Source organism: Patagioenas fasciata, chromosome 5 (genome assembly GCF_037038585.1).
Source record: "Patagioenas fasciata isolate bPatFas1 chromosome 5, bPatFas1.hap1, whole genome shotgun sequence".
Taxonomy (NCBI): Eukaryota; Metazoa; Chordata; class Aves; order Columbiformes; family Columbidae; genus Patagioenas; species Patagioenas fasciata.
In genome coordinates, this window is record NC_092524.1 from 27,804,973 (window position 1) to 27,821,508 (window position 16,536).

Genomic DNA, 16,536 nt, shown 5'->3' on the forward strand with positions numbered 1-16,536 from the left:
GTGAAAAGTGTCTTGATCTAAGTCTGAAACACAGCCAAAGAATGGTTGGAAGAAAGGCACTTGATACGAGTCAAAAATACACTAGGAACTATTCTAACAATTTAGCAGTACACAATATTGCTGTCTGCTATTCTCTCTTTAATTGTTTTGTTTCACTTTTAAATCTATTTTGCCCAAAAGATTAACTTTTTAAATGCTTTGATTAATTCATATGCCTAAATTTTATTTTCTTCTCTAGTATTACAAGGAAGGAATCAAATCACTCTTCCGGTGCCGTGCAATCAATACAACAACCTGGAAAAAATGTGGAAAAAAAACACCCTGCAAAATACAGATGAACTTATCAAACAATAAATATGATTCAATATATAATGAGAGAATCTGTTCACAAAAAGCATGACTAAGAGCCAAAGATGTGCAACTACAAAAAAACAAAAAACCACATACACTGCTCAGTCACTGGACAAAATGTCAAATTACAAATATAATCACACTTAAATTTCAATCTGCCAGAGACTTTCAGTCAGTAATTATTAAAAGGTATAGAGGTGAAATAAAAAGAGAGAAATTTATATTAAACTACAAACATTTCTGAGAATCCATCGAAAGTAGAAATAAATCTCTCAATGGGTAGGTTTTGGGTTGGATGTGAAAACTGAAGCACTAGAACGTCTGTGCATTAAATAACTAATCTCTTGTCCCAGAAGAGCAAGTGTCCTCCTTCCCCAGAAAAACAGTAATTGCTGATGGAGAACTTTCTGTGAGTTTTTTTTTTTTCACTCTGGAATGTACTTTTGCCTTTGTTTCAAATTAGTTTGGATTTATCAACATCAACAGCATGCTACAACTGCCAGAACAACCATAATTTCTCATGAGCGAAGTGGAATAATTCAGAAAAGATAATGCATCAGATTTTAATCATCGAAGGATACAAGTTTACACTTTTCAAGACTTACAGTTGTGAAGGGTACATCCCTTTTCACATACACAGAGCGCCCATTGCCTTTTTTGTTATTGTTGTCAGTTTAGCATGAGTATTTTCATCAAAAATATATATCATTCATTTGAATCGAAGAGAAAGAGGGAGGATTTAGTACACTTTAAGACAGAAGAACTTAAGTGACATATCAAATCACCAAAAAGACTGGGAAATCCAGAAAGCTCCGAATAAGTCCTATAAGCAACTTTCTCTTCTTTGCAAACATACACAGCCCCAAATAAATAGTATGAAAACGGCAAACTATGACTATTATAATTGATGATGTTGATGAGTACTTAGTAACCTTTATCACCTACTTATATTTTTAACTTCCAAAGTCAAACAAAATGTTTTGAATTTTTTTTTAATTGGAGGCAAAAATATTCTGCTATTGGGAGACTGCATGCTGAATCACAAACTTCCTAAAATACACACAACAAAAATAAGCACAAAAGGAAAGGGGAAGAAAACAAACTGTTGTCTTCATAATCATTTACTCACTCTACCACTTTCTGAATATACAGTACTACATGAGCCCTTGTCTGACTTCTCTTGTACATTCTCTTCAATAGTTTCATAATTAACATCTCTTAAAATAAGGTCTTTTGCTTAAATATAAGTTCCTAGCTTTTTAGAGTGTTGCTCTAACTATAGGGAACTAGCTAAATGCAGTCTCCTTAAATCAAATTCATGGTAATGCCATCCAGATGAAATGGCAGTCATTGCTATTCACAGTCCTTCTGCTAAATTATTTCCCAGGGAGATGTCCCAAAATAATACAGCTGCCACTGTTCAACATGTACCAGAAAGAGAACTATATGGTGCTTCTACTCTTCACCTGGGAAAAAAAAAAGTTCCAGATAGTTCTTTTTGGCATGGAGCTGGCAGGCAAGGGTTGTTGAATACTTTATTTTATTTTATATTTTTATTGTAGTTGTATTATGAATAGAGGTCTATATGTGTAATTTCAGACCATGGACTGCTTTATATTGCATACTCACAGTCAGCCCTACACACCTCACAATCCTGAAAGTAACACTACAAAATAAGTCAACTTGATTTCCAAATGTGTAGACATGGACACACTCCAGTTTTGGATGATTACTTAAAACAACCATTCAAGACAGGAGATATTTTAATCTTTAGAAGGGCTCCAGAGTCTTATGTCTGGCTTACAGGCATGCAGGCAAGAGGCTGCATCCTCGTTTTTTGTTTGTTTGTTTGTTTTCAAACAGAAGATTAAGAATTAAAAGAAAAAGCGAGATGGTAGTAACGGTATAGGTGAATGACTCAACTCAAAGACTATAATTACTCATAAGAAAGAATATTTTCTGCCTTTGAGGACCTGGCTTACTTCCACCCCAGCTTTGGGCAATGTTGCACATGTTGAGAATTTCCATGCCTTGGGGTTTGAATCTTTTGTATGAATTAACAGTATACACCTGGTGGTTAATGATCATCTATAAACATACGTAGGCACTAAACCATCCTATTCAGTTTCCTGTCACAGTGGGATTTTTGAAAATTTTGTTTTGTCTTTTAGTGAACGACCTTCAAAGAAATACAGTAGTCATGGCATGAGAGACAAAGTTCAAAGATCAAAGATCAAAACCAGATTACAAAAAGGAGAGAGAAATGACAAATACACAGAGAAATGGCTCTAATTATCTTAGCAGGACTCGTACTTTCATGCACAAAACACAGAAGAACTGGTAAAAAGCAAAGCCGTTAAAGTAAATGCCTAGGAAATTTTAAATTAGTCGAGTCTAGAGAAGGTTGGCATGAATTTCAGAAGAAACTAACCAAAGGAGGCATGACTCAAGACCGGTGAAATTTTGTATTGATAACTAAATTTAAAGTAAGTATAGTAGAAAAAAAAATAATTCACGTTTCAAAATCCAGCTGAATTAAAAATCTGGGGCATCATGTTCAATAGCTCCATAGTTACATGAAATCAAGGGAGAACTTTTATTAGCTAAATAATATCTTAGACTGCATAAAAAGCAATATAAGAAAAAAACATAGTTTGGTGCTATTCACTAAATCAATAGTCTATTGTCCTTTTTCAAGTAGTGGATGCTCAGTTCTAATAGCCTGGTGAACAATTAATGTTAAGGGAAGATATCAGAAAGAAAAAAAAGGTGTTATAAATTATAAATGTTTGAAAATTTAGGCATATTTAGCCTGAAAAGAGATTAATAAAAAGAAACACAGTAAGCATATAAAGAAAGAACAATTTAGTGGGAAGAGGCTCATCACATATTTCTATTTCACTTTTTAGTACAACAAAAACTGAGCATCCAATACAGCTAAAATATTTCAACTAACCTAAAAGACATATAGAATAAACAGGGTAATATTATTTATTCATAAAATACCCACATAATTTTAACATGCTGCTGCATATCTGCTAAACCCAAGAATTTAGTGCTATTTTTGATGACCTGCACAATTACAATGCTAAAAATATCAACATTTATCAAAGATGGAATTACATTTTTTGGAAAATACGTATCACCATTCTTCACCTTAAACCTCAAAGACAATTACAAGGGAAATGCATGTTCCTTCTGTATAGTTTCTAGATCCTTCCATGTGAAGAAGTCATATGTAATTTGATATGCAGCAGTAATACACTTATATGTTTCTAATTTCTATAATTTACCAATGATGAAAAACAAAAAACAATGTAATTTCCTCTAGAATACAGAAAATACTAGAACTTGAAAAAAAATAAATAGAAGAAAAAAAAGGAGGGTAATACTAATTTTCTTAGGTGGTTCTCAGTGTTACGGGATTAAACCATAGTGATTAATAACATTTTAAATGCATAAATATGACAAAATGCTCTGCTCTTCCCATGACAGAAATTTTACAATTGGCTGCTTTTTAACAAATCTATAAATAAAAAAGAAACAAAAGTGGTCTGTTCGATGGAAACTGAGCCATGTATGTTAGACCTAATTCTAATTCTGAACCTAATGCCACAACTTTCTGTAAATCACCTGCTCATGTTCATCATGTTTCCTTCTCAAGATAATGAGGATAAACAAAGTGTCTGAGGATACAATACACTTTCTGAAAGGCTTTAATTAGTTATGCTACATATATGAAATATTAGGATTCTATATGTGTTGTGACTTGGTACTGGTTTCATTCTTAATATTTTTTCTACATTTTTTTTAAATGAGAATAGATTACCTCTATAGAGAAGAAATCCCTTTGTCACAGACTATAGGCATACAAATGAATTTTAGGAGAAGCTAATTGGTCTCCCAGCTCTTCACTCAGTAAGTAGTTTTTTTTCAAATTCACTAGAAAACAATGTAAGCATTTATTTTTACGCTTCAATTTTGAGATTCTGTTCTCCTAAACTCCTTCTGCTTTTGTTAGTCATTGTACACATTTGGATGTCTTAGTCTTGAACTAAGGCCCTGAACACTGTAAAACATACAATAGGAAGATAATCACTTTCCAGAAACATATGAATTCTTAGGTAAGACAACAAATGGATACAGTGAAAGAAGATAAAAAGGCACAGAAAGGCCAGATTTATCATCATGAAAAATAGTTACAGTACACCTCGGCCAAACAGTGACATCAAAAATGGAAGAACGAGGAAGAGCTCTAAAGAAGGAGATGAAGAAAGGCAACAAAGTGATGTCTCCCGCATCATTTACAGGGATATTTTTCCACAGAAGGGTGTCTTTTTTTGTTTAACAAGCAACAAATAGATAGTTTGGTCACAGAAAAGAAGCTTCCAATAGCTGAACTGTGAGATGTGAAATAATGAAAATCTGAGAACCAAATTCAGCTGTTTATATAGAGGAAAGATCAGATGTTAGGGGTGACCAAATAAAGAAAAAGAGTGGTGAAGGCACACATGCAAGGAAAAACAAACCAAGTACAAATAAAACAGACTATATCAAATATATTTTTGATCACCATGCAGTCATACATGAATAAAAGTTCCAAAACCTTTAGATTAACTTTTGTTTAAATGTTATAGACACACACAAGGACACATATTAAAAAGGCTTTATGCACTTACAAATATGAGCATCTATAAGCCGCCTCACACATCTGTTGAAACAGTCTATGGCTGGACAATATACTATATAAGCACTGGAATTGTGCATACTCATTTTAAAAATAGGCTCCTTATTCAGAAGTTTCACGCAAGGACTTTCATAATTTTATTTTTAGCACTATGCAGATACATGTATACATTCTGATACTCTAAAGAATCAAAAACAGAAAACAGAGACTTCTCTAATAAAACAAAGACTCCAAACAGTTAAATACAGCCCTGTGAAAACCACAGATCCAAAAGACCACAAACAAACAAACCAAAACAACCAACTACAAAAACCCAAAATTCAAATATTTGTTCGAAATACTATCATTCCATATACATATAAAATAATAGTTGAAACTAATATTCTAATTTATTTTTATGTCATTCATTTGTACACAATCATTCACTTAAAACTGCCACGTAATTATTCTATTACAAGGGTATAACTAAGGGATATATATACACACACATATATAAACAAATGTTTACATTGATTTAAAAGCTCTACCCTCCTACCTGTAGATAAGTTATTCTCCTCTGTACCAATTCTGTTAGATCTTTGGCCTCTTTTTCTCGCCAGTCTCCTGCTCCATCTGTTTGACTGAGGTAGTACAAGTCGGTCATTATCGACCTGTAGACAAAAATGGGAAACAATCTTTAAAAAATGGAAAACAATCTTAACATTACTAAACTGGAAGATTAGATTAAATCAAAGACAAATTAAACAGATAATTCAATTATAGCTTCAAAAACTGTTTCTTCATGCCAACTCCTACCCCACAATTCAAAAAGCAGCCAAAACAGACTGATTGTGTCCTCCATTTAACATATGTTCCATATCCATAAGTCACTATAGTATTAAATAGGAAATGGGTTACAAAAACCCTTAGGCCTGCTATAAAGCACTTGTTTCTCATATGTGTTAAAGAAAACTAAAAAGAAAGAATAGTTCCATGCAAGATACATTATCCAGTGGAACCAAACGAAGTGCAATAATGATTCCTACAGTACCTTCTATTATAACGCATTGTTACTTTTCCTTCAACAATCATCTTACTATACTTATACAGAATGTAACATTACAAATACCTTGAGCACAGGTATAGCAGTAATCCTTCTCTTTTTGCTAGAGAAAACTAACTACAGAATATTATTACAAGCTTTAGGAAGTAGTATTTTCTCTGGCATGGAACTCCTCCTGACCCTAGAAGAAGGTAAGTATTCTGTCTGCTAAGAATGACTGCATGCTACTAATATTCAAATGGGGAAAAAAACGAAAATTTAAGAATTCAAAACAGATTCAAAGACATATTACAAGTCTAGACTACAAAACATGAATTTCGAGAAACTATCAAATATTAAATTGAGGTTATCTAATACACTAGAGATCCTCTTCTTAGGGTTATCACATTTCCATGGCCAAATAAAAGGATAAAGAACTCCTTGTCATTAGAAAAAAAATGTTATATGACATTTATTTGCTAAGATTAGCCAGAAATTTTCTGAAAAACAGCCCAAACTGTACCACTCAGGAAAAAAATTTTTATATCTATGGCTTTTAGGAGAAAACACAAAACTAGAGACAAACCATTAAAAATATTTGTAAAAACATTAATGGCTATTCTACAAGCAACAGTTAGCCCAATTCAAAACCAATAATTTCAGAGTGGGCTTTATAGACTGAGAATATTTAAAATTGCTAAACATTTTGCCATAACAATATGAAAGTTTTCATTTTGAACCACTTTTCTGAATTCCTTCAGCTGAAATTCATATGTTGCAATTTACTGCCTGAAATTCTTGATCAGCACAAGTTTGATCACTAGGAAGAGATGCAACAGAAGGCAGAGAAATTTGGGAGGTGACAAAAAAGAATGTGATGGGAAGACAGCATATGTCCTAACAAACTTTCAAGTGGTCTTGTCAGTGAAGTAATACAAGACACTGTTGTTGGCAGCACTTGTTAGTACTGCATCCACAAACCTTGTCAGCTAAGGCTATCCCTTGTATAATATAGATATTTTTATATATACATATATATCGTAATACAATATAATATAAGAAAACATAACATAAGCTTGGCAAGTGAGAGAGGAGCAGATGACGTATCTCTGTTAGGTAACTATCTCAAATGACACAATATTTAAGCATTAAATATTGTGATAAATCCAATTGGGACAGAGTTAACATTATCAGCAGAGTTATCAGACAACCTTCTCCTGCTAATAACTGGATTTATGGACCTGAATCTTCCAATTTTCATACACTCATTTGGTTTTTATATCCATACTTCTACACAGGAAAAGTGATGCTGACTTACTATATCATCTACTGTTGCTGTACATAACATTATATCCAAATTGTTCAGCAGCAGCTACGTTCACCTTCTGTCAATCAATTGAAAGTACCGTATTTATATTCCAACCTCAATCCATATAACTTGGATTTTCTTTTACAATGTAACCAAGTTTGAAACACCCTACTACTCTGGTTTTGGACAAAAAACAAAGTATCATCAGTTAACTAGTTTTGAACCACTAACTATTAAAGACATACTCAAAGTAACATACAAAAACAGTTAGGGACAATTCAAACAGAATTAATGATTCAGTAGATTTCATACAATGGATTACACACACATAACTGAATAGATGAAGAGTCTGCTCCTCTTAAAGCAGTGTTTTCCAATTTACAGAAAGCACTACAGGCTAATAGGCAAATTAAAAAAGTAAATCCATGCATTTTCTTGGGAGTTTAAATATATTTTTCTTCCCAATCAGGATGCAACCATGTTGGATGTTTAAAGAAAACCTATAATTTCAGGTCTAACCATTAAAAAAAAAAAATCCTTACTACCATGAGAAGCAGCTGTGCAACCACAGCCACATTTTAAACAATTTTCAAATGTTGTCTGTCCCTGGCCTTAAAAAAGTCTCTTCCATAGTTGCCACATAAGTAGTCAGTATAGTCTCCTTTCGCTATCTAGAAATACATTTCTGTTAAATATTTGCATAAGATAATTGAAAATACAAAGCCTACAAATTAAAAAAAAAAAAAAAGAGAGAAAAGAAAAAAAAAAGGAAAAAAGGAAAAATTCTCTCACAGCAGTTAGGTAATTTTTCCTATTTTTGAGTGAAAATAAAAGTATTGGCCAAATCTTCTACCTTACTGGTCACAGTAACCATGATAAAGCAAAGGCAGTAGGTAAGATTAAATAATCAGCCTTACAGATGAAATAGAATTATATTCCATCATTTTTGAGGTTAAAAGGAATTATGAGAGTCCTTACACAGCCTCAGTGACTCAGCGCTTAAGGGAAAGGCAGCTTTGCTCAGTACAAACCATAAACAATGTCAAATAATTTGTGGGAAATTTTATGAATTCATGCAAGAGCTTTAGACAGTTTCCACAGTCTTTTGAAAAAAAAAAATTTACTCTTATGAATCTCTGTAGTAAACCAGGAACTGAAAAATTTACAGGTGTCATCATACAGAAATGATTACAGGGTAGTGCAATTTTAACACACTTTCAGTCAGAGAGACCTTCTTTCTTTGATTGCTACTGCTGAGAAATGTGCATTTTTTTTAGGTTTACACCTGTTAGGTTCTTTTGAGTGTGACAGACCATCATGATGGCTTATTAATAGAGATTTAGAAGAGACATGAACTAATATCGAAGACCAGAGTCAGGCTCCATGTGGAGAGCTAAAAAGTAGATGAACTGGCAATCCATGACCCCAGGATGGCTAAGTGCAGACAAAAGATGAGCCTGCACAGGATTATTAGAGGCTGTTGGGGTGGTAAAATGGCAGAAAGAATTTCAGACCGTGGCATTGTAGATATCAGTAAGTCAAACTTGGTCATTCATTGTGTTACTAATCAACAATAGCAACTTGTTGTTGTTATTTTTGCTTCTTATCATAAAGTAAATCTTAGAGCAGCTCTTGAAAGCATTTTGAATGGAGTAGAGATTCTGACTGTATATTTCGTCTGCAACTGATTTCATAAAGTGGGGAGGGCAGGTACTTTTAACACATTTTTGAAGATCAGCCTGCAAATTTATTCCAGCCATACAACAAAATTACATTTAAACATTGTAGAAAATTTACATCAACAAATAAAACCTCAAGGAAAAAAACTGTGATATGTTCCACCAAATTCAAAGGAAATAATGTGAAAATATGCCCAAATACTATGTATCAAATCTTGGCCAGCTACCACAAAAGCCGACAGCTGTTCCCCAGGAGAAGGAATGAAACTAACTCAGTAACAGCCACTTTGCAAAAAACATAATGCCAATGTAGGAAACAACCATGACAACTAGAGGATTAATTTGTTCTTTTTTGTTAACTCTATATCAAATAGTCTCTCCATGGCTAAGATGAAGTCATTCTCAACAACCCCCTTCCCTATGGCAACTGCAAGAATATAATCACATATTCTATAATGCAGGAAACTCTGCATTGGGCTACATTATTTATTAAACAGGATCAGTAGTGAAATACCGGACAACAGTATCTGCCAAGACTGGAACTCCCCAGGAGAAAATCTACACAACCCCTAGGACACAGGCAAGAACTAGTGACTGAGGCATTCAACAGGAAAAGTGCTATCCTGTTAGTAGTAGGCTATTCAGATAACAGCGAAAATTTAAGAAAAAACTCTAATATTACTGTGACCAGAGTCACAGAAACTGTCTTTATCATCCCCTAAAAAGCAAGTCTCCTCTATGACACAATACGCTTTCCTCACAAACAAAACTAAATATTAGCCATTTTACTTGCATAGCTATGTCATCATCTGATCAAAACCCACCCCTTTATCTGCTTTCCCACATAAGGAGGGCATTAAAACTGTGCTAAGTACTCATAATTAACACTAATATTAACATCTTTATCATCCAAATATTGTAATATATATTAAAATACATATGTATATACCATAATATTATCATACATATTGAAATAGATATATGTCTATAAATAAGTTATACCAGCTTCACACACAATGTTCCATTTACACAGGTTACATAGGTAACAATTTTTCAGGACATCACCATCAACAAAAAGGCATTCACCGACTTGTTAAAACCCTTAAAAAAAATCGAGTGAATAAGAGCATCTGATTTGTTCATTCTAAACTTATGTTCCTTTCAGAGGAGACCAGATGGACTGTGGGGAGGGAAAAAGACCCCACTCCTTTCCTGGGAGCTACTGTGCCTCCTAAGGGCACAGAACAGCCCCAATTCAGCAGCGCATTAACAGGACAGAGGACGTGCACTCACAGGGCTGAGAGTTCTCCTGCAATTCACACAGCGAGACTGAAATATTAAAGTGAAAGAAGCAGACAGCCCAACCTCAAAGGCAAAAGAATGAACTTCCTAAGGACTAGAGGCAACCAAGTAGAGCATTCTGCAACACAAGATACTTTTATTGCCTGAAGCCAATGTTGTAAATACATCAATACACCAAGGCTGAATATTGTAGAAATATTTTTGTATCTGTTTTCTCTTATGCAATTGCTTTGAATTTTCATATTGTAAAAAAATCCTTTACATTTTATTTTGATAAATCCTACTTTTTGGCTGTTTGGTTTTAGCTTAAATCACTTAAGTCTTCTTTGGGGACCTCACCACACAGGAAGGACTACACAGATCTACTACTAAGACTGAACAGACTCCAAGATGTTCTGCTTTTGATAATCACTGCATCAGTCTAAAGAATACTTTTATTCAACAAGAAAGTTCTTAAGTAAAGAAAAAAAAGAGCAACTGTGACTGCTTGCGTTATATGCAAACTTCTTCCAGTACCACAGTTGTTTCAGACTTCCATAGTGGGATTCATCTCATAACTTCCAGAGGTCTACAAGGCAGACTTCTATCACCCAATGCAAAGGAGTATGCATTTCTAGTATGGGTCTCACCTCATCCTGAAGTACAGAGAGATGAGAAGATAAGGCTGTCAGAAGTACAGGAACTTGCAAGTTTGGCTTCATGAACTAATAGTTATTGGTGTAGGATGGAAAGGAATAAAAGGATTCATCCTGGGAGGCAGGGACATAAAAACCTCCCAGCATCAAACACACAACATTATTCAAGGTTCCACTGAGGCAACTGCGTGATGTGATCCTGGCTCGATCACAATCAGAGCAGTAACGTGTACACAAGTGATTTTGTTCCCATGACAGACATCAGTAAGTCTCGTATTAGACTACTTGCTCCAGTTTCGGCACAGGTAGTTTAAAAGGTACATCAAGAATCAATGACCTGAAGTCCAAGAAACCCAAACAGAAATAACTTCTCTAGAGACACATATTTCTGAGTGGAGGTAACTATTGAAACAAACTGTCTAGGGAAGTGGCAGTTTCTCTCTCAGTTGACTGTTTAATTGAAGATCTCAAGTCTTTTGGATAATTCTGCTTCAGTCAAGCACCACTTTTATTTCAGTCAAACATATATAATTGCACCCAGTGGAGAAGGAATTGAATGAAATGTAGTGGCTTATTTTATATAAATAATAACTCCCGATAATTGAATAGTCCCTTTTCACTTTAAACTCCATCAATCTGTGACAAACTGGGTTTTGGAATCGTTGAAGATTAAATTACAAAATTTAATGGACTATATTATTTGCTCACATTAATAGTCAAATTTGTCTTATTTTTAAACTATGTTTTAAAGTGTGCTTACATTATTTCCAAAGAATTTAAAATTCTTCGTATTTTTTCATTTTAAAGCAATATTTTCAAAGCTTATGCTTTACTACTGATATTCATACCTGTGGATCTCAGCTTTTGGGGGAGATACTTGTGTAAGGTGGTATATTTAGTTAATTCAACTATTTTCTTATGACTGTTTACTAATGAGACAAAAACTGACATTGCAATCCTGTTGGAAACAGAGTTATAAATATAACAAACTTACAGACAGATTTTACTGATTTTTTAACACCTCCTCAATTAATTTTGTTCAGCATGAACAAAACTCATACAGAATGTTTTAGTATAATACAAAGGTACTTCAACAATGGGGAAGACAGAAGAGCAACAACTGAAAACATAATTCCAACATGTTTGAACAACATAATAATGACACTGTATTTAAACGTTATTTCTAACTGAAATTTTCTGTTAAATTCTCATTACAAAAAGAAGTGACTTTTCAGAATGACAGTCCTGAAATTAAGATAATACTCAATTTGAAAGTAATTCCAATTATATAATAAGCCAATAATCCATGTAACTTCTATTCTAGCATTTATGAAAGGCACAATCAGATACCTAAAATAAAGATTTTTAAGGCTTTTTAATGGTTTTGTTATATGTACAAATATGCATATATGCACATATATAGACATATACAACTGAAAAGTAACAACTGGCATCCAGGACCCGGGTTTTCTGATTAAAAAAATGAAAATATACATGTCAAAGGGTCATACACGAAGCTGCAGAGACATAAGCTGGATGTACACTTTATGTCCCACTAAATACAAGCAATAATTCTATGTTCATGCTTCAGACACAATATTCTAGCCCATACACCAGTAACTTATCCTAAGAGATTTTTAAGCAGTATATCAGTAGTTTATTTAAATCAATCCATAATCCTTACAAGATATATGCAGAATCAACTAAAACAAATACCTTTCCTGATGACCCAAATCAGACAGAAATTCATCAATGCGTCTTTGCAGTTCACTTCCTTCTAGATTTTTCAGCTTCTTCAATTCACTCTGGAGGAAAAACCAAAGTTCCTTAGCCCCATTTTCAATCCTCCTCCTCAATATTTCATGGTCTTTTCCAAGGCCTCCTAGAAACAGACAAACAAACAAAACAAAAAAAAAAAAAAACCACAAAACAAAAAAAAAAAAGCATAAAAGTATCAGCAGTTATAGCTCAATTATTTGTTAAGAAACCAATTTATTTGTGATATGAATACCAAAACTTGTTTTAGAAGTAAAAGAAAACTTATCTACCAACCATCTCCTGTCCGCTTCTTAAAGTTTTCTATCTGTTCTTTGGCCTTTAAAAGTTGCTCCTCTAAAGCATGTACCTTTCCTGCAGCTGGTCCCTGATCAATGGGACCATCTGGTATCCTAGGATATAGAAAATAAAGGAATTATATTATTTATAAATATTATTGTTATTTGATAAGTTATTTGCATTAACAGTTCAGGTCTCCTCTCATTTTTGTTCCACATTGTTTTGCTGATAAGTCTTCTTGGCAAAACCAGAAGCAACTAAACGTATTAAAGATTTTTAAAACCTCAATCCAGCAGGAGAAAAACAGTGTATAACACAGCTGCAGCACACAGATTCAACCTGGTGTTAAACTGTGCTGTTTACAAGAGTCCCACTCACTGACACGATCAATCCTAGGCTCTACTTGTGAAAACAATATTTGCAGCAGCTTAACTCAGATCATTTGTTGGACTGACAGGCACACAAGTAAAGCCTAATTGAGGGATGTGGCTCCACAAGACTCAAGTTCTCACTACTTTTTATATTCACACTTGAAACACATTCTGGTCTTGAATGCTGGTCATATTCCTACAGGAGCAGACCTCCAGTACAGGAACTCCACTTTTAAGTTAAGTCTTCCTACACATTGGCACAAGATGATTCCAATGTATTTCGTGCACTCAGAACAAGATGCCAACTTCTTAAATGTACCATCACACTAATTTTTTATGACAACTCTGGTGCACCTAAAATAACACCAGTAACTGTAAAATCCATTTGTGAAATCTCTGGTATGTAAGCACAGGAGCATAGGAATACACATCCTGAAATCTGAGCAATAAATCAGCCCTGGGGGTACTACTGAGGTTTTCTCTACATCTCAACTTGAATCTATACAACGATTAACTGAAATTATTAAAGGATAGATATTAGATGCTATCTTCTATGTGCCTCGCAAATTAGAAATTACTGCAGGGAAAATACAAATCCCTTTCATTGCTAGAGAAATGACACTTCTGGTGGAGCCAAGGGTTACAAATTATTCCACCTTTTATAAGACTTTTGTAGGAGCTGACCCTGAAAAGGAAAGGAGGAAGATGTATAATGAAAAGTCATGAGAACTGTAAAAAATACAGAATTCTTGCAGGACATGAAGATGATTCTCTATTTGTAATGGAATATGAACATAAAAAGAAAGGGATAGTTTCACAACACACACATACAGAGTTCCACGGCACTGTAAGGGGAGACCCCTCACCAGAGGAAATATTCCTCTAGCACAGAGAAAGCAGTGGTTAGAGGGAGTATCTTCACCCTAAACCAGAAATGACAGCATTCTAAAGGTCCTACTGAGATGCCATTAATTTCAATGTCTCTCAGATCTCGATACTTAAATACCAATAAAAATTTAGGAACTGATGAAAAGTCCATTTTCACTGGAACACTTGAAGGGAATAAATACCTAATGTGAGCATCAGAAAGGTACATCATATAAAGCATAGCATTTAAGCCCCCTTTTTCAGAGGGTGGTGGGAGAGGTGGAAGAGGAAGCTATACAGCCTGACAGAATTTTAGTAAAAAATTCTGTACTCTTAAAGTTCCCTGTTGAAAGAAGATTAAGGATACCTAAACTGCTGCAAAATACTTATTTGTGTTTTAAAGCTACCAAGGTAAATGTGCTGGTTTGGGCTGCACTAGAGTTAATTTTCTTCAGAGTAGCTAATATGGGGCTATGTTTTGGATTTGTGCTGGAAACAGTGTTGATAACACAGGGATGTTTTAGTTATTGCTCAGCAGTGCTTGCACAGAGTCAAGGTCTTTTCTGCTTCCCACACTGCCCCACCAGCAAGTGGCTGGGAATACACAAGAAGTTTGGAGGGAGCTGGGAGAGCTGACCCCAACTGACCAAAGGGATATTCCATACCATATGACATCATGCTCAGTATATAAAGCTGGGGAAAGAAGAAGGAAGGGGGCAGCATTCAGAGTTATGGTGTTTGTCTTCCCAAGTCACTCTTACACATGATGGAGCCCAACTGTCCTGGCGATGGCTGAACACCTGTCGGCCCACGGGAAGTGGTGAATGAATCCCCTGTTTTGCTTCTGTGCATGGTTTTTGCTTTACTTATTAAATTGCCTTTATCTCAACTCACGAGCTTTCTCATTTTTACTCTTCTGATTCTCTGCCCTATGCCACCAGGGAAGAGTGAGTGAATGGCTATGTGGTGCTTAGTTGCTGGCTGCGGTTAAACTGTGACAGCAAATAAAAAGGAATTATCAATAACTGCCAATATATTGGCGCTTTTATGCACTGAGGGAACATGCATGACAAAGCTGAGGAAAATATTTTAATCTTTACTATGTGCACTCCATAAATACATTCCCTTTGTATGAACAATACATTTGTGAATTTGTTTGTGCAACAAATGTACAGTATGATACCATATTGGACAATATAAATAAATCTTTTAAAAGCATACTGAAACACATTTAAACTGTTGCACTAGTTTAAAACCACAAGGTTGAAATAGATTTCTGATCTGCCAAGTTGGTATCACAATGTGTATTTTGACAGAACAACTAGTCACAAAATTAGCAGAAAGCGGAATGGCTTATTTTGTATAAGTCACATTCCCTAAAGGTAGAATTTGTGAAGAACAATAATGTAAAATGATACAAAATCATTACCACAAAAAAAATTTCAGACAGCACACACATCCTCTGAATATAAGGAAAGTCTGTTAGTGTAGCCATTACAGAATCCTGCAGAAGGATGGTTGTGGATGATATAAAAGAACCCAAATAATTCTGACCATTTGATATAATTAACATATTTTAAAAGGAAAGTACATGCCTTTAACATCCAGCTTGCTTTGGCATGCTGCAATAAAAACATCTATGACACTTACATTGTTAGATAAAAGGAGCTAGCATGGGGGTGAGGGAATTCTCCTCAGCTAGTTGTTCGGACTTTCAAAAATTCAGTATAAAACTATAATAAGTTATTCTTTTGCAGTTTTGTCTCTACATATGTTACCTCATCAGACTTGGAATTGCTATCTTCCTCACTTTAATCCAGTCTCAGAATTAAGGAAAAGGTTCTTCTCCGCAACCAGCACAGCTTGCTTGTCACGGCCCTTTACAAGTACATCAGCTGAGTTGGAGATAAGGCAACATTTGAGGCAAAAGTGTTTGAATGAAAATCCTTATCTATATTCACGACATCATCGATGTAGATAACTTCTAGTGCAGCAAATCTTAAGAATAACACCTACTTAGACTAAGAATTCCTGTTGAAAAACATATACATAAGTTTTCATATCAAAATAAGTCCTCACTTGCTCCTTAAAGTTTGAGAAGTGAGTTTAAAGTAAGTTTATCTAAACTATGATGATTCTAATCAACAATAAAGGAACAAGGCAGTAAGCATTTAGAACAGACTATACTTCACTTACTGCTATGACAACATTGTGAATTAAGTTATAAATACAAAATAAACAAAATTATAATCCACTTAC

At 34.4% G+C, this 16,536-nt stretch overlaps 1 protein-coding gene across 3 annotated transcripts in view; it reads right to left on the reverse strand.

Annotated features, from left to right (window-relative positions):
- The window catches only part of FUT8 (fucosyltransferase 8), a 128,525-nt gene that overhangs the window by 44,408 nt on the left and 67,581 nt on the right, over positions 1-16,536 (reverse strand). For all 3 annotated transcript variants that reach the window (XM_065839813.2, XM_071809116.1, XM_071809117.1), the window contains 3 exons: positions 13,037-13,152; positions 12,701-12,866; positions 5,574-5,688 (listed from right to left, as the gene is read on the reverse strand). In XM_065839813.2, coding sequence (XP_065695885.1) covers positions 5,574-5,688; positions 12,701-12,866; positions 13,037-13,152 — 397 coding nt within the window. The remainder of the gene's footprint in view (positions 1-5,573; positions 5,689-12,700; positions 12,867-13,036; positions 13,153-16,536) is intronic.